Below are 23,397 nucleotides of genomic sequence, written 5' to 3' on the forward strand. Positions count from 1 at the left end.
TATATATTAGGTCATCTTTTTTTTGTGATTCACATAAGATGTCCATGAAGTAAGACAGATGTACACCAGGTTTGCTGTGGCTCAGTTTCTTTATTGAATGGAAAATACAATAGATAAAGTTATGGTGAAACAAGCCTCACAGAGAAAGCACAACACACAACATTTTTAAGGCATGCTTAAATTTCATCAGTGCATAAAACATTCATAGTAATACTAGAAAAACCCACCATCAAAATCGGCTAATTTTTTTGTCTAATAGACTGCATGCTGTAACAGAGTTCAAGATATTTGCTGCAATCAGTTTCATGTTCTGTAGGCTGCCTGCTAAAACTATCGAATATTTGTTCATTTTTCAGAGAAATATAAAATGTGCATAGTTGTATGGTGTGCTCCAGTCAGGTCCATCGGCTCAAGATACAAAAAAAATAATTATTGATATTGCGATTAATGTAAAGTGAAGATCAGCGCAAAGAGGCTAAGTAATGAAAGCAGAACGCAGGTTTATCAAACGGTGGCCGTTCAGTCTGGAGTATCATTGCGTCACACAACAAAGAGCAGGTGGCCTGAGAAGTAACTTTTGGTGCTCAGGCCGGTGCTCCCATCGGTAGCCTCCAGCCACACTCTGTCTCCCAACGCCAGCTGGACCACCGTGTCCCCTGATGCCAAGTGGTGACCTCCCTGATAAACCTTGAAACTGCGCAGCACCACCACGTTGTTACATATCAGGTCCACGTTTCCTGCACTGATGAAGGACGTGACAAGAAAGCTGAACTGATAGACACCAGGGATGGCGCATGTAAACTGGCCTGTGGTTGTGCTGTAGTGGTGCTGTTGGTTGTAAACGACCTGACGAAAGCGAATTATATTCTCTGATGATGGGTTGTATTCGCCGAGGCGGACAGAGAAGGCAGACTGTGGCTGTGTAGCATTGGTGTTGAGTGCTGGCAGTCCAGGAGGGCCTACGGGACCTGCAGAGGAAGTATAGATTACTTCAAAATGCTGTAAAAACACACAGCACACTGTAGGCTTGGAAATACCTTCATTTTCAGCTTTGAATCAGCATTGACAGATACTCTGAGCTGCTATTTCATAAATGATCCAGAAGTGGAAAGTTACTTAGCATATTCACTTAATTACACGTCTGAGATACTGGTACTTTCTTTTTTCTACAATGGCTGGAGAATATATTGCACTCAGGCATCTTTTTACTTACTTCACTATCAGTAAAAACTGAACTAAATTAGTAAATGTAATTATCATTCCTTTTTTATTGGTGCTTTGTGTTCAGTTCAATTTGTCAAAAAGACAAAAATCCTGTAATGTTTTAATTCAACAAGCAGTACACTGTATGCAGCAAAAAGGCAGAACAGAGAACCCTTTAGTATCTGTCTAGTTATCGCAAGTAGTATCATTATCAAGATATATATTTGTTATCATGCAACTCTACTACATACTGGATCAAATATTGTACTCCATCGTACTCCTGTACATAGTCACTAGTTATTTTGAAGATTATTTTTCATACCAAACATGTGACCATATCTTAAAACATAATTCATTGTTTGTTTTCGTAATTCCTTTTTTATTTATTTGTTATTTTCTATAGGTTGACAATAAAAATACCTGGGACATGATAATAACATGGTCAGAAAGCTGTATTCAAAGATTTATCCATGATTCATGTTTATGTTTATTTATATTCTTTATTCATTAGAGCTTGTTTGCTTAATATCGAGAGTAAAATCTCTGTATGTTTTGCTTTGATCTTAATAAATATTAAAATTGTGCAGTGTGGCTTTCAGCACTATATATAATATACAAAAGGGCAAATAGACAGTGCATACAATAACTGAACAGATTACCTCGTTGTCCATGAGGCCCTGGAGGTCCAGGGGGTCCAGGGGGTCCTGCGGGTCCTGGTAATCCAGGTTGTTCGCAATCTATATATCAAGAAGACGTAGAAGTTAAACTTTATCCTCATAAATTAGGGAATTTTTGAAAATGTGCTAGTATCAGTAAACCCTGAATAAAGTGAGAAACACCTTCACCGAGATGTTAAAAAGATAAGCATAGGTGTTGCATGGTTTACGTCATTGTGTTCTTAAAATAGGACTTTCACTTGTTAGTACTTAAACCAACCTCTTCTTCACTGGCTTCTCTACAGCCCAAACCTGCAAGATCAAACACCACATATGAAGACTGATTTTCACACAAGCCATTAGAGAAGAAATAAACACCAGGTTAAAGACAGAATGAAAAATACAGCAGGTGACAAATGATTGTGAATTCAAAGCTTAGAGTCTTCCCTCCCTGTGCCCATAAAGTTTAGTCCAGTCCTGTTTACCTGTGCAGGGGCGCTCCCTCCAGGCTGACAGGTTCAGGCGTCGGAGGTTGGCGCAGCGGACGAGCCGATTACGGCGTGAGAGGACGTGGAAGGGTTCAGAGGGGACGGACGTAATACCGGTGTTGTCACAGATGATCTTGGATAAGGATACAGTGGACAAAGCGCTTCTCTGGGCTCGGTTGAAGACGCCCGGGTTCTCATACCACAGCCTGATTATTTCAAAGAGGAGATTAGTATGAACAGAGACTGTGTTTGAAACACATTTATTTTTGTGATTGTGCGATTATCACTTTATATATCCAGACATATGCTGACCTGTCACCCTGGCGGATCCTCTGGAACTGTGATGCAATGAGGCAGGCGAACAGAGGCCCCACACGGCCGCCTTGCACGAACGGCTCTGCCACGCCTCCCATCCAGATGTCAATGTTATCAGGCGTACCGTAGAGCCGGAGCAGCCTGCCGGCCAGGTCGTTGTTGTTCAGGACCTGAGCAAGCTCTGCCCGGTTCTTGGGCTGAGACAGGCCACAGAACCCACGCCAGGCGTTGTATCCTAGAGGAGCAAACACCAAGTAAGCAAGGAGTGGATGAGAACAATTAAGAAGGAAACATTAGAACAGGTTGAATATCAGAGTAAGGGATGTACCAGGCAAGCCGTGGTCACGTCCCCTCTCCATGTTGAGAGAGCCCAGGTCCAAAGCCAGATGCATCACAAACTGGAACAACCTCTCCCTCAGAGCATCCACCAGCATGTGATCTTGAGTGTTCAGTTTAGCTGGGCGACCGATTAAACCACGGAGCAGAGGGTCAATGCCACCTGTAGAGACAAAAAAAATTAGTGTGACTGCTCGAGACAGAGTGACTGATGTGTTACAACACTTTTCTCTGTAGAGCTCACCCTCAAAGACGATCCTCCAGGGGGCAAAGAAGGCCTTGAACAAGGGGACACTGGGGAACCGAGGGTTCTCCCTGTAGTTATCATCCAGACGGGATAAGACTGGCTGGATGGCCAAGTGGGCAAAGCGGTAAGCTGCTGTGGCAAAGACGTTGGCGATTCTGGGGTCAACGTTGGCATTGTAGCCGGGGTAACGGCCGAGCTGCCTACGCATTGCGTCGGGACCAACTATGTGAGGCAGATAGTCCCTGAACACAAACACCTGAGAGAGACAGAGATTTATGTTGAGAAAAAAATGAAAATAAAAAATGAACTTATAATAAAGTGCACTTTTTGTAAGTTTAGTAAAATACACTCAAGTACACTAAGTTACCACTATATGTTTTTGGCAACTTAGTATACTTATTAAAAGTAAATTTATGTACACTTTTAATAACGACACTACAAAAAAACATTAAGAATTGCTGAATTAGTTGATTTAATTTTAGTAGATTTATGGTGAATGTAATGATCTCTATTTTGAAGTATACTTTTTAAAAGTACATGCGAAATACAGTTTTAAATGATACACTAAACTCTAAACTATAATTCCAAAAAAGTTGAGAAGCTGTGTGTGAATAAAAAGAGAATGCACCAAATTTAGAATTCAGTGTATATTTACAAAAAGTTTATCAGTTGAAACTTAAAAGATAGTCAATTTTCAATTCAACATTTGCCACAAAGCATTAGCGAATGATTGGATTATGTTTTATTTATTTGTTCTATAACGTCCTAACCTTTCTTTTTTTCATAATATATTAACCTACCTGTGTGTAAGCACCCTGGATCTTGCGGGCCTCTTGGTAGAGTGTCTCACTGTCCCACTGTGGGTTTAGTCTCTTCAGTTCACGAGCCAGGCGGTTATGCTCACGCATAAACAGTGTGTGAATGGACGTCAGAGCAATGTTCTCGTCCACACGGCTGTCACCTAACAGACAGAAATTAACACATGAAATAGTTGATCAGGAGATTGAGTTTTGAATAATGGCTTAATTAACCGATAATTCATGAATTGTTGACTAATGCACACAAATTAACATGGCATTAACAAGAACATTTGAGTTGCTAAATGTCCTCTGGAACTTGCTTTCTCTTTTTAATTAGTTTAATCATATCATTTTAATTTTCGTACTTTGATTGAAAGCATTGCTCCAAGTATAGTTGTAGTATTGTTGTTTACTAACATGTATAACTGCAGGTCTGAGTATATAGCAACAAAAACATGAATCTGTATTAACAACATAAGACAAACAGACAGTTTTTCACAACCTGGCAACCCAAAATTCACATTACTACTCTCATGGCTTATTACTGATCATTTAAGCTTTAATAAATGAATAATTTAACTATTTATAAAATTATTAATTACAGTCAAGTTGCAAAATGACTAACCTGCAATGAAACATGGCACCTCTTTGGCATTCGTGTCGTTGGTGGTACGTCTGCGAGTTTCACACATTTTGGCCTGGAGAGGATGGAAGGGCAGCAGTTCACGGCCATTGTCTGTAAAGTTTTTATTCACACGCAGCAGACCGCCATCATTCGTGAGATCGCGTAGATCCAAGGCAAGCTTCTCCTCAGATCCATACACCTGGCCGAGATCCAGGAAGGCCGTCAGCGCGTTGATTTGCTCTCTCTTGTTGGGCACTCCGCCAAAATTGTAGGCCGAGAATCCTGTCCCGCAAGCAGGGGCGGATCTGAAAGCAGGGATGCAGCTTTCAGGGCCGGTGGGCAGGCGGGGATCGCCGGGAGGAATCTGTTTGTAGCAAAGGGAGACCAAAAGTTACAGAGATAATCTTTTATTGAAAACAACATCCAAATGTTAGGGTGTGAGATTTCACACTGACCGGGATGGGGATGCATGGCTCAGATTTCTCGCAGCTCTCGTCACAGTTGAGCCCGTTGCTGAAGGAACGGATGCTGGGGGAGAAGGGCGTGAATGTGAGATCGTGGTCATTCCACTGGCCAAACAAGGTCACCATGTGAGTAAACTCTGTGTCGTTGACCACGCCTGCGTCTGTTGTACTAAGGATGTTGTTGGACACCTGTCGCACCTGAGAGTGGAGGAGAAGTGTTTTCATTTGAAATCAGCAGGTACGTATATTAGCCAAAGTGAGCGACTAGGATTTTAGGTCGTACCAATGGCAGAAAGAAGCTGTTGATTGTTCGGTTGTTCCAGCCTGTTGGTTGGGAGATGCCATCGTCATATTGGGCAGGTAGCCAGCGGGTAAAGGGGGTGTTGGAGGCTCCAAGGCGAGGGTTCTGTCTAAAAGCAAAAAGGGGATGCCCATGTTTGGAAACGCTGCTTGAGAAACCCAGAGGAAGTGTACACATGTTCTGCTGCGTATGGCCCAACATGTTTAGGTTTATTACACAAGCATGTTTCCACAAGTTTCCATTAATTCAACACAGACTGCTTATGGAGGGAAACCATACAATTGCTTTGTTTCTAACTATATGTTGGAAACTGTCATTCTGAAAAAAAGGTTTTAAAAAAAGGTCACAAAAGTTGATAATGAGACATTTCGTAATATTAAAATGTGTGTTCCAAAATTAAAAAAAATAAATTAAAAATCTTTAAAATAAAAAAACTTTGACCATGCAATTTAAAAATGTCAAACTTCTACTGTTAGATACTTGCCCAAAATTTGTCTGTACCAGATTTGAAGACCAATCAGAGCCAGTGTCGTCTTTGGACACAAATGGTTGAAATTGTTTGAGAAAAGGACTTAAATAAAAAGTTTTATTTTATTTTTAAAACATAATTGCATGTAAAAGTTTATCTACGTGTGTCTAAGATGGTGTTACAGAAGTCATAATACAAAAAATGCTTCTTAAAAATTGTTCTCTTACAAGTTGTTGCAGACACTGGTGGCTGTGCGATATTTGCTGAGGTTTGGTGTGGTGCGGCATGATGGAAGTGCAACTCGAGCAGCACATCCAGTTATTTCAGCGAGCTTGCGCAGATCTTCATCAGAGAGCAAATCTGAAAAGAGAAGAAGACATATTTCAAGGATTGATATTGCGTGTGCATGTCGAAACGAAACAGTAAACCTCAAACAAAACCAGGAAAAGTCAGAAAAATAATGTGAGTTCTGTGTGTTTGTCTTAGTTCAGGTGCTACATGTCTGACCTGTTGCATTGAGTGAGCGTTTGTGCACATGAGGAGCCCTGTCATGCAGCAGACGGAGGGTTTGTGCCATGTAGTCTGCAGATCTCACAGCTGAGCGCGTGTCAGCACGAGGCTGCTTCATGAAGCGAAGAATGTCGTGAGGACGCACCAAGTCCTTGCGGACTCGTCTCAGACTCCTGGAGGAGGAAAAGTCACAGTGTTGAACAATGAAGGCCAAATTGTGGTATTTTTCTTTAACTTTCTTAAGATTACCGTTACTTTTATGAATGGCTTGAATGCAAAAGATATGGTTTTTTTAGTTTACATTTATGCTGATTTATTTATTTTTTTAAATTCTATTTTACTCTGTGAGATGAAAAAACCCATAAGATCGCAGAGGCTACTTTAACCTGCTGAATTAGTTTCTTACTCAAAACTACCTCTCCAGACTTCAACTAGTTCAAAATGCTGCAGTTTACTAACAAAAAAACAATAGAACAGTTCACAAATATTTTAGCATCTCTACACTGGTAACCTGAATGTTTAACTAGAATAAATTTGAACATTTTAATGATTAATTAAGGTTAGTAAGTCAATAAGGATTTTTTTCCCTCTTTAATCGGTTACTCTTCTGTTTTACTTTACTTGTTTTAACTGTGTTTTAAAAATTCATACCATGTTTGCAATCATTATTCTATCAATTCTACTTTCATCGAGTACGCATTTGGTCATTTATGTCTTTGTAAAGCACTTTGTAACTTGTTTTTGAAAAGTGCTAAATAAATAAAGTTACTATTATAATTGCAAGATGAACTTACTCTTCTCTGGAGTACTTGTACGCATCATCCACAAGTTTCTTTGCATCCTCAAAACACGTTTGAAGGAGAGGACTGCCAAAATGTTCTCCTGCAAAGAAACACTATGCTTAACAAACAGTTTACGAACTATGACAAAATTATTTCAATATGAGTGAAGGATCTAGCCTACCTGCTGGTTTAGAGTGAGCAGGAACCAGGCAGATGCCCAGTACAAGAAAGGCAGCAGAGAAAAGCATCTCTAAAAAAATAAATAAATAAAAAGTCAGTATAAAAATTACATTACTTGAAATATTCAAAATGCATGCACAAAAAATATTTCTACTGCACAATATATATATATATATATCTTAGCATCCAAACTATTAAAAAAAAAATCTTGTTACCTGTCTTTGAAGCTACAGCTGAAGATTTCAGGTGTTGCTGCAGATGTGGAGCCTGCAGTGTTGTCACCTTCTTTATATTCAGTGTGAATCCCAGAGGCCTCGCCCCCCACGGCTGTTCAGGTGAAGCTGCTGTCAGTAAAGATCACTTCCTTCTTCCTTCCCTCTGTGCTGAAGGAAATCCTTCAGTCTAATCAGTTATTGTTTCTTGCCAGCTGATAGGGCTCTCATGATAAAATAGTTACATAGGTGGAAGTGGTTGTAGTCTGTATTAAGCTAAATTAATAAATATCTTTGTTATTCATATTATAATTTAAATAAATATGTTGTTTAAGGAGCATTTTTAAAATACTTTTGTCAATCAAACTGTCTTTTCTTATTATATTATTTGTCAAATCAGGATCCAGTCTTTTCTCACTTGAGAAATAGCTTTTTGCCACATTTTTCTGTTTTAAAATATTTATTGGAGCATAGCAGACAGTCGAGACAGGGTTTGGACATTTTTCTGGTGTATTTCTTTTTTTCCCCCACTTGTTTACTGATGTTGCCATACACTGTTACCACACAGAAACTGATAATCTTGAGAAAGTTTTTGAAAAGAGGAAGAAATTTTCTCATGTTACTCACGATTAAGATCAAATCAGTAGTGCAAACTTAGATTAAAAAAATATCAATCTTCAGCCTCCAAATGAAATGAATGAATCTTTTGGCAGGCTGAGGTTTGGAGTTCAAACAGGTTCGCGCCTGTGCTGTATAAACTTCCAGGTGTTGGTCACAGAACATCACTGGTAAATTAGTAATAGGTCGTGACGACGTGGCTGTGCAATGAGGAAAAGAAAAGACGGATATACGGTTAAATATAAGTTCCCATTGAGGCTGTATGTTTGTGTTTGGGTGTGGAGACCGGTGGCTGCTGTAAATACAAAGGATTTTTCACAGTGGTCACGCAAAATTGCCACTGATAACAGTACAAGGAAGAGAGGTTTGAGAAAAGTTAATCTGCCGCGAAATGTCACTGAAATGTCACTGATAAATGAATAACATGCTCAGATACCATTATGTAACGTACTAATTGAGTCCAAAACACATATTGAACGTGAAGTGAGTACAAGTGATTTAAACTTAGTGGGTTTATTTCTTACTTTAATGTCATGGAAAAATATATTACACCATTGTTTTCTTCAATTCCTTGTTCATGTTATTGCCTAGTACAACTAAAGGTTCATTTGTTTGGACAAATATAATGATAACAACAAAAATAGCTCATAAGAGTTTAATTTAAGAGCTGATATCTAGACATTTTCCATGGTTTTCTTGATAATAACCAATATCATTATCAATACGTTTAAATTTGTCCAAACAAATGTACCTTTAGTTTTACCAGGCATTCAAATGAAAAGAAATTGAAAAAAAACAAGGGTGATCTAATAATTTTTTCCATGACTGTTGGTGAAAAAAATGTGAAATGAAGATGAAGAATATTCTTCATATAAACTGCTTTTTCTCATCTATTTCAGTGCAAATATCAGTTGGTCTGCTCAGGTCACTTTTCGTTCAGCACATTGCTGTGTTTGCAACATCCACGGGAGGGTTGCACTAATCAAATAGTTCCCTCTTGAAATTATTAGTCAACCTCAGGGTTTAGCAAGAAACCTTCCTCCAGGGGGTTGGTAAGTTAGTTTCTTATGTATTTGACAGGAGGGTGGGGTTGGGAAATTCTGCTTTACAATCAAACAATGATTCTGCAGTCAGAGGAACAAGAAATTCATTAAATATAATCCTTAGTTACTTTTTTAGTGAGCAGGGCTTTAACAATGACTCATAGTTCTGTTAGTGATAAATGTTATTCCCCAAGGTCAAGGAAGCAGAATTGTCCAATGCATGAGTCATTTATGCCATTTACTGTTAACAATAACCTTGTATACAAAGCTGTATAATACAAACCTCACCTTTGCTGTGAACATAATAAGGAAGCAGTGTTCCAGGTACTGGAGACAATAGGTTCAAGGCGTCTTTCCCCAGACGAATTACGCTAAAAGGAGATTCCAACATGCAGGAAAGTTTCCCACATCATATAACTGATAAGATTGCCATTCAAAAGTGTTTAAATAAGTGAAGCCAAACCCAATTTTATGGAACTCCATATAAGTTTAAAAGAAGAAGAGGTGCATTAGCTTATGTGTCCATCCATGTACAAAACTGAGAGCTTTATGAACACACAATATGAAATAGTAATACTAAACAACATCATTTCTGCAGCAAACATCCATGGACAAAAGATTAACTTGACATTAAAAAAAAAAGGCAGAACAATATGCAGCTTCAGACATCCTGTCTGAGCTCACCTCCCCGCAAGCACTGACAAAATAATTGAGGTTAGAAAATATGAGCATCAGCTTGCAACGGTCTTCACGTGTTTCTGTTTAACTGTAAGAATACATACTTGTTCTTACAATTGGCAACTCTTGTTAACTCTGTTAAACAGGTTTATCATCCTTCACACCACCTGGTAAATTTGCCAAAGAATAAAAGAAATATTTAGTCCATAAGCCATAAAAAAATACAGCACTCAATGTTGTATACTTGAGGTATAATTTATACTTAAGGTTGACAGCTGTGTTAGTTTAGCTTTGTAGTGTCTTGCTAAACAAAAAGCCAGTTTGAGGAACACACAAGGTCACATTGTGTTTTTTTCATGTGTATTTCCTTTTTTCCCCCACACAAAGACAAATTCAGTTGAGAGAGGAATAGGCCTAATCTGGAGACATGCTGCATATACAGCATCTATAAAATACTTCATGAATTAACCATTTTCTATAAAGGTCATGATTGTTACACACAGTGCAGATTTTTTGTTTCCGTCGTTATCTTTATCCATGTGACTGAAATGTTTCAAGTCCTCTGAATTTATCATTAAGACAGCTCACGTGTCTGAAATGTACTTGATAGATAAAAGCAAAGCATTTTCTGTAGTGTAAATATAGATTCAATATTTGAGTACATATTTAACTAACCTATTTATTTCAGCGTCTAATGATCTCCGTGGATAACCCACTGAGAGTGCATGTGCACAGCTTTGCACATAATACACAGTCAGTTTTCAAGTATGAATTATTAACATTTCATCTTACCAGATTTTGTTGCATGGGTTGTGTTTGACATTTCTTATTTTTGTGTTAATGCAATCCTTCTGTGCCTTTTGTTATTTTGACATATGTTTTTCATTTTTAAAAATAATAGACTATACTTAAGCCATGATACACATACCTTGAATTATGGGAAATACTTTATTACTCATGGCCTCCATTTTTTATTTCTCTACTGACTGAGCAACTAAAACATTCTTTACGAATGGTTTTGGTGAGGTCACCTTTTCATGTTTTTTAAATTTTTAAGTTAAGAGTGTGGTCAAATCTCAGAAATATGTTTAGATGATGCGGGTAAATAAATGCATTTTAAGATAGAAAGATACAGCATTTATTCAAAGCTCTAATTTTTAAAGTTTGGTTGTCCGCTGTAATGTAGAAATTACAAGCAGAAAAAATGCTGCAATGTTGTCATGGAATCCCGCCCACTATTATTCCCAGACAACCATTGTGACGCTAGGTACTTGGATCACTCAACAGCACAATAAAACAATGCTACAGCTTTGATCATCAGTGTCCTTCAGCATCTTTTGTCTTTACTTCCCCTTAGAGTGTGTTATAGGCTGCTTTCGTAACTACATGCTCAACAGGAAGGGCAATCTTATGTTGTGAAAGTGCTAAAATAAACAACATAGGAACAATCAAGGTTATAATAGTTTTGGTTTTAGTTTTAGAGTGAGTTTTTAAAGTGAGTTTGCAAGTTTTTTATTTTTTGAAAATGCTTAGTTTTAGTTTAGTTGTTCTTAGTTGTAGTGTTAGTGTTAGTTTTTTGTAATGGGCTATGTGTGGGGTGCGAGATTCAAAGAGGTCATAATAAATTTTGCCTTTATTTCCTTTGGTTTATCCATCTTAGCCCCAATAAGGCTATTAATTCTTACAGTTCCCAGTCTCAACATATTTACCATGTGTTCCTGCATTTTCACTAACCAGCAGCTGTTTAGTTGGATCTAAATAAATACATTTCATATCAACCAAAAAGGATTATGCAGTGTTTCCCTACATGTATTCTGCGGCGGTGCGCTGCCGCTGCAAAAAAAATGTGATTTGTAATATCATGGTTGAATTCAAGACTTTCACTTGCACACAGTGAAAGCACAACATCCAAAGTTTACAGAGTGTTGCACCGGCAACACGTTTACCATAATAACTTAACGGTCTGTGCTATCGGGAAAATTCAAATGTTTTCTGAAAGCTGAGAAATTGCTTTTTACAGCCAACATGATGTCATTACAGTAAGTTCCCTCGCACTTCTCCCGGAAGCCCACAAAGCAGGAATACACACACTCAGCGGTGGAGAAATAGAAACACTGGATTATGTATGAAAAAAAGTTGACAAGACAAAAACGATTTTCGTTAACTATAATAACCTTGGTAACAATAAAAAAATATTTTTAATTTCAAGATGGTTAATATAGTACATTATTCCAGTCAGGCACACTTATCTGCTGCAGAGATTTGAATTACTGTAATGACACACTTGCCCAACCATAAACTACTGGTCATAAAGATAAGCACCAATAAGGCTTATTGTCAGTACACAGTTAATCCAGGGCACTAGGGCAACAACTAATACAAGCAACAATACACGACAAAACATATCACATGTAGTTTTCAACCCAGCTGGGATGTTATGTAAAATGTAAACAAAAACAGTATTCCGTATTCAGTGTGTATGTTTATGTTATGTTATGTTTGTACATGTTCCAACTTTTTGGGAATCTGGGTTATATATCAAGAAGTGATATGTTAACTACTGAAACCGTGTTTGACTGTCTGATTGACACAATATGCAGTGGACATTGTGACAATATGAAGCTAAAAGTCCTTTTCAGCATTATCTGTGTTTAAGGCAGTTCAGTTGTATAAATTCACAACATTAAAAACAATTGTTTACTATATTCACTATGATCAGCATGCGACCATTTCAGGCAACTTTGTTATTCTCAGACTTTACCATGTGAACAAGAAAGGTTTAGGGTGGCGCCAGAGAGAGAAGAGTTGTTACCAGAGCTTGAGAAGGTATTCATATCCTTTACATAAGAAAAAAGAATAATACAAAACTATAAAACAATGTTGTAACGGTAAAAGTCCTGCATTGAAAATGTAAGTGAAAGTATGCCAGTATATTCAGGAAAATGTACAGAAAAATATCCCTTGTGAATCATATACTATAAAATACTATATACGTAGATGTGTTTTTGCATTTAAAATGACTTAACAACTACATAAATAATCTTCAAATTATCAAGGCAGTCAAACCACTGACTAATTGTTTCAGCTCTACTTGTATGTTTTCATGTTTCAACTAAAGTTAAGTAACCAACTAGAGTATAGAGTGTCAAGAGAACAAATGAATGTCCTTGGAGTTGGACCAGGAAGCCAAGCTGGTACAATTATCTGAAACTGATTGTTAGAAGAAGGAAGTTTATGGACCTCCATCGCGTGACTTTGCTTTGTGATCTTTATTTTTGTGGATAGACAATGCTGAGTGTGAACACATTCACCAAGCAACGGAAAGCTTTCAAGAACACAACATGACAGAGAATTCAAGTGGAACAAGACTAACCAGACAAGGCTGGCATTTGGTTTGCAGCTAGAGTTTCAATTATGGTAATGGTTGTGAAATTTTACCCCATAAGAAAAAAAAAATGTATATAAGCAATAATAGCAATAATACTAGACTGCATCATAACATAGGTAAGATAATAAAAGCTTTAACATAGGCTGCAGAGGACATCATCAGGAGCTACTTTACATTATCAGTGATTTTGTGAAATGTGCCAATAACTCGATGAGAGAGATAATATGTTTCATGAGTAAGAACATGAAACATATTTTCTTATAAAAGCGTATCGTTCACCAATGTATCACATGCATACAACAGCTTCAAATGAGCCACCTGATGTGTATAAGTGATGAAATTAGTTAAATGTGTTGATTTATATCGATTATATGAATTCTTAGACTCGGGACGTCTTCCAGGACTAAAAAGAATATTTGAACTTGCTGACCTACTTTCCAATGCAGACGTGCACGTGAGTATAAAAGTCCACTCAACTTTCCAGAGAATTACTATTTGCTCACTGATAACATTATTCATATTCTTTATGTAGCTATTCATGAGTCAAATTGCAACTCAGCTGTTCTATTTAAAGTGTTTGCTAAGATCTGTGCTTGCATTGTGTTCATTAAAAGAAGCAGAACTGTGTACATTCATGTGGGCATAAACCAAACTATTGCAGAAATAAAATTAATTAGGACCTAATGGTCGCTTCAGATGAAAAGTTAAGGGATCACAATGGGAATTATTTCAAAAGCTGTGGAGACATTTCACTTAAAATCACAAATAACTTCATGGCAGCACTAAGTCAGGGGATCACCAAAGTCATAAGGGTACATCATGTGGGTACCAAGACTTTACAAAAAATCGGCTAATTAATTTAGTAGATTTTACGCTAATTACTGGATAACTGAAGCTTTTACATTCCTGGTGTCACCAATCACCAAAGTATGTATGAGTCATTCTCTGGGAAATGTGAATGTCTGTATAACATTTCATTGCAATCCATTGAAAAGTGGTGGATATATTTCAGTCCAGACTAAAGTGGTGCAGTGAACAACAGACAGGCGGACAGGTTCTGCCATCACTTAAATATGTTAAAGTTCCCTTTCAACATTATTTGCTTATACCAACTTTAAAAGTATTCAAAAAGCAAATGTTTTTGGTTTGTAGACAAATTGTAGTAAGAATTGGTGCACTCTATGTGAGGCTTTCTGCCCGTTTATCTCACTGTCAGATATGAGACACATATGTAGTTACTATACAGGTGCATCTCAATAAATTAGAATATCATGGAAAAGTCCATTACCAATAGTTCAAGTCAAATAGCCCCGACCAAGTATTGAGTGCATATAGTTGGACATCCTTTTCAGAGGCCAACATTTCTATATTAAACATACTTTTTAAAAATAGTCTTTTGTAATATTCAAATTTTTTTGATACACTGATTTTTAGGTCTTCATTAAATGTAAGCCATAATCATTATAATTAGAAGAAATTCGTTAAATTAAGACATGAAATGTTTCATTCTGTGTGTAATGGATCTTTATAATGTGTTATTTCCACTTTTTGAATTGAATTGCTGACATAAATAAACTTTTCTATGATATTCTAACTTATTGAGATGCACCTGTACATGCATTGCTCTCTGTCACAATGTCTTATTTTAAGCTACCACTAGGAGTCGCCAGAGCAATATGGCCATCAATAAAGATGGTATGGAGGTCAGTGGCTAAATAGCCTCTTTTTTTCAGGCTGTCAGGTTTTCCTCTTGTGACACTGGCAGTCAAAGTCAATAGAACATATTTTAGTCTTCTCTGTGGGGGGAGGTTGGGCCTATGTACCTGTGACTTCTGTCAGGACTGTTTCAGGAAACTTTTTTTTAAAAAATCCATTGAACCTGTCTTTGTTGAGCTGGAAGGTAAATACGTTAAAGGTTCAGAAACTAGCACTAAAATACTAAAAGGGCCGAGTCTAAGATAATCAGTAAAAATCTAACGTGCAATGACCTTTGGTAGGGGATAAAAAGTGTCAGGTTGTAGAAACATTCAGGGTGCATCAGGATATGGGCAGATAGAACAACTAGTACAACTAATGAAATACTGCAGTGCTTTCTTAGAGGAGATCATACAATGATTCATGTTACTCATTTGTTTGAAAACAAATGAGTAACTCTCTGTAATAAATAACAACTCACTTAACAAATCACTGTTAATGGTAACTGAGTTCACTTGCAAGTATAAAAATTAAAACCCACTCTTTTCTCTTACGAATCTATTTTTTCACAGAATTTCCACTACATCTCTCTTCTCAGACCAAAACTGAGATTTCAACAAAAAAGGACCATTTAACAAATTACTTAATGGCTCCGTCTAAAGGCTTCTTAAAGGCAGAAGGGTTGGAGCCGGTTTGTTTTTGCATCGTTAGGTGATACAGTTGAATGTGCGTTAGCGTGTTAGAAGTGTTAACATTCACATAAACTTCAACAGCAATACTGACACACCACCCTCATTTTATGCACAGCTAATTATACACACAGTTGCTGTTGTCGCTCACTGGGAACCTGTCTTTCAGTTCCGTAGTTTCACTTTCGCCCACCATAGTGTGAGTGACTTGCACACCAATTTGTTGTTGTTCTAACATCAGCTAAGGTCACAATCTGCGCTTCTGTTCCTGAGTTATGGTGTTGAGTTATGTCCAGAAAAGTGCAGAATATTATGATGTCACAGTGAAGTTGACCTTTGCCCTTTTGGATATACTACGTTATCACTTTCTTCATTAATTATATCCTATTAAACATTTGTGTGCAATTTTTTCATAATTAGCGTATTAATTCTTTAGTTTAAAAAAAGTATTTTGTAAGGCCAAATGCCAAATTTGAAGGAATTCCTTTAGGGCATTCCTAAGATATCATGTTTTAAAAAATAAGACAGACAGACGAATGGACAAACAACCATAAAGTAAATTGCCAATGCTGCACATACTTAGTTATATTTTGAATAGTACTGGGAGAGATAATGAGTTGCTGTGCTGCTGTTTTCCACCACAACAGGGTCGGGGCGATAAGGCCTTTTTCACCATAGCACCAATTGCATTTGAAAAATGTATGTTAGTATTCAAAGCCAGAGTAAACCAAACTGCAGGTGTAAAAGCTTAAGTTTCTTTCAGCGTCTCTCTCTCTCTCTCTCTCTCTCTCTGTCACTCTCTCTCTCTCTCTCTCTCTCTCTCTCTCTCCTTCTCTCTCTCTCTCTATCACTCAAACTTCTCATCTGCTCTCTTCTCTGCTGCTCTCTCAGATGTCTTTTCAGTGTGAAATCGATGCGATCCTCCTCATTTACCTCCAGTTCCCATCACATCCAGCACCCAGGGTTCCCTCCATCCTCAGAAGCCCCACTCAGCATCAAATCCATCCAAATCTACTCTTCATCCCTTCACCACCACCAGGGTCTCGACTCAGATTTTCTTGTACTGCTAATGACATCTCTACCTCTTTAAAAATGTATGACTTTGCTAAGACTTTTAACATTTTTACTAACTTTATACTATAATTTCAGTGTGTCTGTAAGCACATCTGAGTCTATGAAATAAACAATGTCAAGTTTTCGTATCAGGCGTAAGGAACTGAATGTGAAACTTATTAACTTACTATCTAATATTAGCTTATTGAGGGACAGAGGAAAAAACAGTTCCGCTATGCTTAAAACTTCTCTTATCACATGAACATGAGATTGCCTACCCCCCTTAAAATCTGGTTGGTGGGGGCTATAGATGGCAGGTGGGCCCTGACTAATATAAGCTGCAGTCACAGTTCCCTATACAGACCTCAGGAGGGAAGACATTCAACTAAAAGCCTGAAAGTCACGGACCATGGCCTTGCTCAGGACTGCATTGCTTCTCTTCGCTTGTCTTGAAAGCTGTGGTGAGACTATAATTACTGTACTAATTTGCTGAATAATGCCGCAAATATTAAAACCCCTCATGTGTTGGGACATATCACAACAGGATTATTAATAATTAATATTTTCCCTCTGCAGCTCTTACTTCAGCTTTTAATGTCGATGGTTTGCAAAATGTTCCTGAAGCCCTGAGAGCAGTAAGTTTATGATTTTTTACACACATATTGATCATGGTGTGCAGGTTTATAATATGATCTGTCTGTTAAAGCTACTGATGTGTTAAAACACATCACATAACAATTATAATTTCAAGAAAAATATACATGTATTTACAGAAATAAATCCAAGATCTCCCATGAATTCCTAGATTTGGTTCATGAAAACATTTTCTACTATTGGTAATTAAATACTGATAGCATTATAGTAACACACATATGATAGTATTGTGTAAATAATCCAGCAATCCTTTGATAATTTCTGTTTCTTATTTTGTACCTATATTATTTTCTACAGTCTCCTCCTCCCTATACTTGAATTTTGACTGTAATTAATTTGCCAAAAATAGATTAAAAAACACATAGCAAACTAAAAAATGAATTTATTCTATAGATATCACCGTTATAATTTTTTCACAACGATAATTGTGTTGTGAAAATCTGGTAGCGGGACAGCCATAGTGTGGTACAAATGTATGCTATAACACACCCTATTTTGCAGTGATGGAGGAAGTGATCAGAAGCTTTACTTTAAAAAAAAAAGTATCTATACAGCATCATAGTGATACTTATATATACTAAAGTGTCAAAGTAAAAGCACCTGGTTTTCCCCGTAGAGTGATATCACTTTTTAGAACATTTTTGGACTTTTAATACAAATGCATGAATATATAAAAAGTATGTTCCTGTTGCAGCTGGTGGAGGTTGAGCTAGTTTTCACTACATTTAATATAACATAGTAATTTAACCATGTTAGCTGTTCAGAGTGGTGAATATTTTGGTGAAATAACTCATAGACATCTGAAACAAACAGACTCAAAAGAGTCCCTAAGAGAGACTGTTATATTATATATATATTACCACATTGTATGTGGTAATAACAAAAACGTTTGGAAACTGCTGGTTTAATAAAATATATTGTATTTTATAAACGGATAGTATGTCAATCTATAAAGTAACAAGTTTTTATATCTGTAAAACAAAATAGAAAATAAGTTTACGCAAAATTCTACTTAAATACAAAATGTAAATAGTAGTACAGTACAGTATATATATATAGTACAGTAAATGTATATAGTTTTTTCCACCACTGCTATTTTGGAAGCATAATAGTTGCACTACAGGACTATATAGTACTTGTAATTCTTTAAAGATAAACCCTGCAGTTTACTGAACCTGTACAAATTTATATCAAAAGCAATGTGACAGAAGTATAGAAATAGACTCACTAAGATTTGCATTTCTTCAAAATCAGGAAGTCTCTCCACCCTTTTGCACTTCCACTTCTAGAAGAAGTATAAACTTTCATATGTGTTTCTAACATTTCAATTTTTAATCTCGTGGGACTAATTTAGCAGTTTTTTCCTAATACAATAAAAGTTAAATATAACAAGAAACACCATTCACAAATGTATCTCATGGATGCAACAACTTAGAATGAGGCACCTGGTATGTGTCTAAGAGATTAAATCAGTTTAAGGCCTTTTTTTATTTTCATAACATGAGTTTTAACTTTATATTCAGAATGGGGATGTCTGCCAGGACTGCACCCAAATATTTGAACTCCTTGACGACCTGTTATCCAACACAGACCTCCAGGTGAGTACAATAGTCGACTAATCAGCACACACATTCCAGAGAATGAATATTTGCTCACTGATATTATTATTGATATGCCCATATTCATTACTCAAGATTAAAATACACACTTTGCTATCTCAAGTGCTTGATAAAATTTTTGGTTCAATAGTTTTCATTAAATAAAAAAATAAAAAACACTTCCCACGTGTTCTTTTATCAGTTGAAGCACATTCTTCAAATTGATTGAAGCAAAACATTCATAATCAGTCAAGCATACAGTAAGATTTAAGTACACACAAAAAAAGTAAAGCTATCCTTCCCTTTTTGGTGCCAAGCCACTTCCTATTTTCTATATTTAACGAAAGTTGAAATGAAATTTCAAGGGGGTTCCTGTTTCTCACCTGCCCTCAAAGATCCTCTTTCGCCTGAGCTTAGTCCAGTCTGTGGTGAGGCCCATCTAAGACCAAAGAGAGAAGTCGTAAATTGGTTCATTTCGATAATTCTTATTAACTATTTTAAGTCACACATCATTATAGAAAGACATTTCACCGCTCACCTTGAGCTCTATTTTGACAGAAACCGTGGGTTGGGATTGAGTAGCTGTGAATACAAAAAAATATATACCAATTATTTGCCAATGTTATCAATTACATACTAATGCGCTTCCCAAGGAAGAGTATAAAGATGCAACAATGAAAAGTGTGCAACTCAAAGCCTGTAACCAAGTATGGATAAAAAATGTAAAAATTACATTTAAAAGTCTTAAAGTAATTGAGACCTTGCTGTAAAAAAGGCATAGCCCCAGGGAGGTCTACAGTTTTGTTTGTAAAATGTCATTTTGCTATAAGTGTCACCAAACAAACAAAATAAAACTGAAATTACCACAAGCACCACTATTTACGTATATAATCACATGAACAAATAACTTACTTATAGTTTGATGAATTATCAAAACTTAACCCATTATGATGAAATTGTTTTTTCCTACATTGTAGCAAGGTTGTAAGGAGGTACAATTACTGTCATTATCAATTAATCTTTTTCATTATTTTATCAATTATTCATTTTATCAATAAAATAGCAAAACATAGTGAAAAATGTCCTGTGTAGTTTCCCAAAGCTCAAGGTCACGTTTTCAATTTTGTATTTAGTCTGACTGACTGACTGAAAAGCCCAAAAATCCAAAGCTGTTTGATTTATTATCATGTATGACAAAGAAATACCTCCGATTCCCACTTTATGGAATGAAAATGGAACGGCTACAATTAAGCCAGCTAGCCCGCAGGCCAATTGCGGCCCTCCTGAAGATATTTCGTGGCCCAAAACCTTGATATGAAAGTTTAACGTGAGTTTTATATGAATGGCACCGTGTTGTGTGTGGAAGGTCTTTTTTTTTTTTGTAATTTTGTCTTTTTTCAATAATTTTGTGCTTTTGTTTTGTCATTTTGTCTTTTTTGGTCATTTTGTGTCTTTTTTGGGGTCATTTTGTGTCTTTTTAAGTAATTTAGTTTTTTCTGTCATTTTGTGTCTCTTTTTTAATTTTGTGTCTTTTTTTGGTTATTTTAATACTGGCTCCAGCGGCCCCCAGGTAATTTGAGTTTGAGAACCCTGCTCTAAAGACACTAAAACGTTATCTAAACTAGCATGACAGGCTACAAATGCTAGCTAGCTAGCCCGCTGTCTAGCTTTAACTTAGTTTTATGAGAGTGAAAGCTGGTATTACCGGAAGAAGCCCGCATTTCAGTTAGATTTCAGTTCCTCGGAGAAAGATATTACTCTGTGAAAACCAGAAACAGAGATTTTTCCTTTTCTCACTTCTTGTTTCTTTTGAGCTAACGTGAATTAACAGCTAACTAGCCGTTGATGAGTCTATTCGGAGGCACGTGATTGGCTGATAAGTGAGGGGGCGGGGACTAGTGACAGCTTCACGGTCATGGAAAATCCAGTTCAAGTCCATAAAATAAAATAGTTTTTTTTTTTTTTTAAAGAATAATAATCAATACACGTTTTGAAATATTTAACATACATCACATTTAACTATTTATGTCAATTAATATGTTTGTTTTATCTGTTGCTTTAGGAAGCCTCAAAGGTAAAAGCTAAAATTTCCTTTATGGGTGATTTTGAGTGGGCATACTGCAACTGGTTTTGCATTGCACCTGATCAATGATGACATGCAAAGCTTGCCCACTATCTGATTGATTGTTTCTTGTTTTGCAACTTTTGCATGCACATTAATAGCTCCAAAGCATGAGATTTAAGAAAATGAGAGCGGTGACTTAGTAAAGGACTTATCAAACACTAAAACACATTAGTGTGAATCACTGAAACTGATCACTCAATCTTCTGGCCTTTGATTTTGGTTGCATGTCTTTAAAAAAATCAATGATTGGATTTACATTTCTATAATGGTTAAGACACCAACTCATCCATAATAGGCCCATTGTGCCAAGGGCCAGTTTTAAACACTACACACCACCGTATATATTAATTTATACTTAATTTCAGAGAAAGATCATGGATGGCATCGAACAAATTTGCGACCACCTGCCTGGACCTGGCACTGCCAAACTCTGCAAAGATGAGGTGGAGAAGATGCTTCCAATGGCCATCAGCTTCATTACTGGTGTTGTAGTAAGTTGCATGCTGAATTAAATCATCAGGGTTGACTTTCCTGGAATAATATCAGGAATTAAACAGTCATATTCTTTTCTTTAGTCTTGCTGTCTGTCGATGTGTTTCTGATGCCACAGAGAGGTCTAATCGACAAATCTCTTTCTGTAGAAACCAGACCAGATCTGCCATATCCTTGGACTCTGTGGCTCCTGTGACAAGCAGGAGAAGATGCTCCACTACTTTGTCAAGGAGGCCCTGCAGGTGGCTGTGACAAGTGGAAATGTCAGTAAAGAGGGACTCATTTAAAAAAAAAAAAAAAAAACATTTGTGGAAAGGCTCTTTGTGCTTTACTACCTCTGTTGTTTGTGTCAATCAGGTGCAGGACAACCCACACTGCTCCTTCTGCATTTTTCTCATCAAGACTTTGGAGGACTTGATGCCTAAAGATAGGACTGAGGTGAGTCACGTTCATGTAATGAGCACATGTGCACATGAAAAGAAACAATACTTCTTTGTCCTCCACACCCACACAAACAAACATGTAAGGAAACACCTAAATGCCCCGAGACAGCCCCAACCACTTTTAGGCGACATGCTGCAGATTCCTCTCTGTTACATCTTCAGGAAGCTGTGATCAAGCTGCTGGGGGAGATCTGTCACATTTTGCCACATTCCTACCGAGATCAGTGTGAGGTTGTCGTAAGCACTTTCAGCAAGACGGTGCTGGATGCAATCCTGGGCTACGCCACCCCTCAGGCTATCTGCGCTCTCATCCACATGTGCAAAGGGCAGGAGGCTCCTGTTGTAGGTCAGTCTGCTTCTCCTGCAGTAATGTGTGCAGGGCGAGGCCATCATCTCGCTCTAATGATTGCATTAATAATGGCTCTGTTCCACTGAGAAAGTGAGAAAATGTTTACTTAAAAATACAAAAGGTTTGTTAGATTTTCATTCAATTAACCTGTTTTATTTTGTTTTGTTCCCCATTCTCAGACCCATGCACTTTGGCAACCTACAGGTGCAGTGACTTCCAAACTGCGCTGAAATGTGGAGTAAGTAAAAGACTATCAAGTTGCAAACTTGTTTATCTGTTGAATCCTAAGTAGTGATCACACTACGCCCTGTCTACTCTTTACAGACTGTGTTCTACTGCCAGAAATTTGCCTGGAAGCCTCTCAACACACTGTAAAACATTAAGGTAGGTAGAATTGTATGACTATTTGGTGAGAACTTAAAATTACAATATAAAGTACACGAAATACCTCAATATTTCTCTTTTCAAGGCGGGACCAAAAGCGTGAGTCGACCCCGGTGCCTCCGTGGACGACCCAGATCTTTCACCATCAAACTGCAAATATTTCTCTAACTGCTTGACACCTGTGGCTTTCAGTTTGATAGCATTTCTTTAAGATAGTGATTTGATATCAAGTGCATTTTTTATTTTACATTGTGCATACGCTCTGAACTGAATGGAAAAAAAAATAGGACTTAGCTTGACTAAATATCATGGACAAAAGGATTATTTGAACTTCAGGAGTAAAAGGAATGTTGAACAAATATGAACGCTCAGCTGTAGGGTCAGAAAGTTGAATGATTATTATAAAAGTAAAAGTTATCACGCTTTTTTCTTTTAATTTTTGTACTAACCGCTTTTCTATATATAGTGTGAAGGCTTCATCCACATTTTAGTTTGTTCTTGTAATTTTTCACACAAAGATGAGGGGAATTATCTGAATAAATGTTGGTAAATAAAGATCAGTTTATTCTCTTCTGGCATTAAATGAGCATTAAAAAAAAT

At 37.0% G+C, this 23,397-nt stretch overlaps 2 protein-coding genes across 2 annotated transcripts; one reads left to right on the forward strand and one right to left on the reverse strand.

Moving 5' to 3' along the window:
* mpx (myeloid-specific peroxidase) lies at window positions 1–20,754 on the reverse strand. The gene is made up of 18 exons (XM_059357570.1): window positions 20,710–20,754; window positions 19,543–19,586; window positions 19,388–19,443; window positions 7,592–7,703; window positions 7,378–7,446; window positions 7,209–7,296; window positions 6,412–6,587; window positions 6,132–6,264; window positions 5,418–5,544; window positions 5,126–5,332; window positions 4,671–5,034; window positions 4,046–4,206; window positions 3,243–3,501; window positions 2,991–3,161; window positions 2,660–2,897; window positions 2,345–2,553; window positions 1,863–1,940; window positions 1–968 (listed from the first exon to the last, which is right to left on the reverse strand). Exons 5-18 carry the CDS (start codon window positions 7,442–7,444, stop codon window positions 541–543), a joined length of 2,706 nt encoding a protein of 901 aa, XP_059213553.1. The 5' UTR covers window positions 7,445–7,446; window positions 7,592–7,703; window positions 19,388–19,443; window positions 19,543–19,586; window positions 20,710–20,754; the 3' UTR covers window positions 1–540.
* Window positions 17,090–23,367, forward strand: LOC131992124 (prosaposin). The gene is made up of 10 exons (XM_059357572.1): window positions 17,090–17,213; window positions 17,329–17,387; window positions 18,930–19,004; window positions 21,495–21,620; window positions 21,771–21,884; window positions 21,979–22,059; window positions 22,227–22,410; window positions 22,593–22,651; window positions 22,738–22,797; window positions 22,883–23,367. The coding sequence occupies exons 1-9, from the start codon at window positions 17,162–17,164 to the stop codon at window positions 22,786–22,788; spliced, it is 801 nt and encodes a 266-aa protein (XP_059213555.1). The 5' UTR covers window positions 17,090–17,161; the 3' UTR covers window positions 22,789–22,797; window positions 22,883–23,367.
* Window positions 23,368–23,397: the final 30 nt, after the last annotated feature.

The sequence above is a fragment of the Centropristis striata genome, chromosome 19 (genome assembly GCF_030273125.1).
Source record: "Centropristis striata isolate RG_2023a ecotype Rhode Island chromosome 19, C.striata_1.0, whole genome shotgun sequence".
In the NCBI taxonomy this organism is placed as follows: Eukaryota; Metazoa; Chordata; class Actinopteri; order Perciformes; family Serranidae; genus Centropristis; species Centropristis striata.

Coding starts and splice junctions, on each gene's coding strand:
- LOC131992124 (XM_059357572.1), top strand. CDS start 17,162: ATGGCCTTGCTCAGGACTGCATTGCTTCTCTTCGCTTGTCTTGAAAGC. Junction 17,388..18,929: donor TTCCTGAAGCCCTGAGAGCA/GTAAGTTTATGA, acceptor CTTTATATTCAG/AATGGGGATGTCTGCCAGGA. Junction 22,411..22,592: donor GCAGGAGGCTCCTGTTGTAG/GTCAGTCTGCTT, acceptor CCCCATTCTCAG/ACCCATGCACTTTGGCAACC.
- mpx (XM_059357570.1), bottom strand. CDS start 7,444: ATGCTTTTCTCTGCTGCCTTTCTTGTACTGGGCATCTGCCTGGTTCCT. Junction 5,333..5,417: donor ACAGCTTCTTTCTGCCATTG/GTACGACCTAAA, acceptor CTCCACTCTCAG/GTGCGACAGGTGTCCAACAA. Junction 969..1,862: donor AGGGCCTCATGGACAACGAG/GTAATCTGTTCA, acceptor CTTCCTCTGCAG/GTCCCGTAGGCCCTCCTGGA.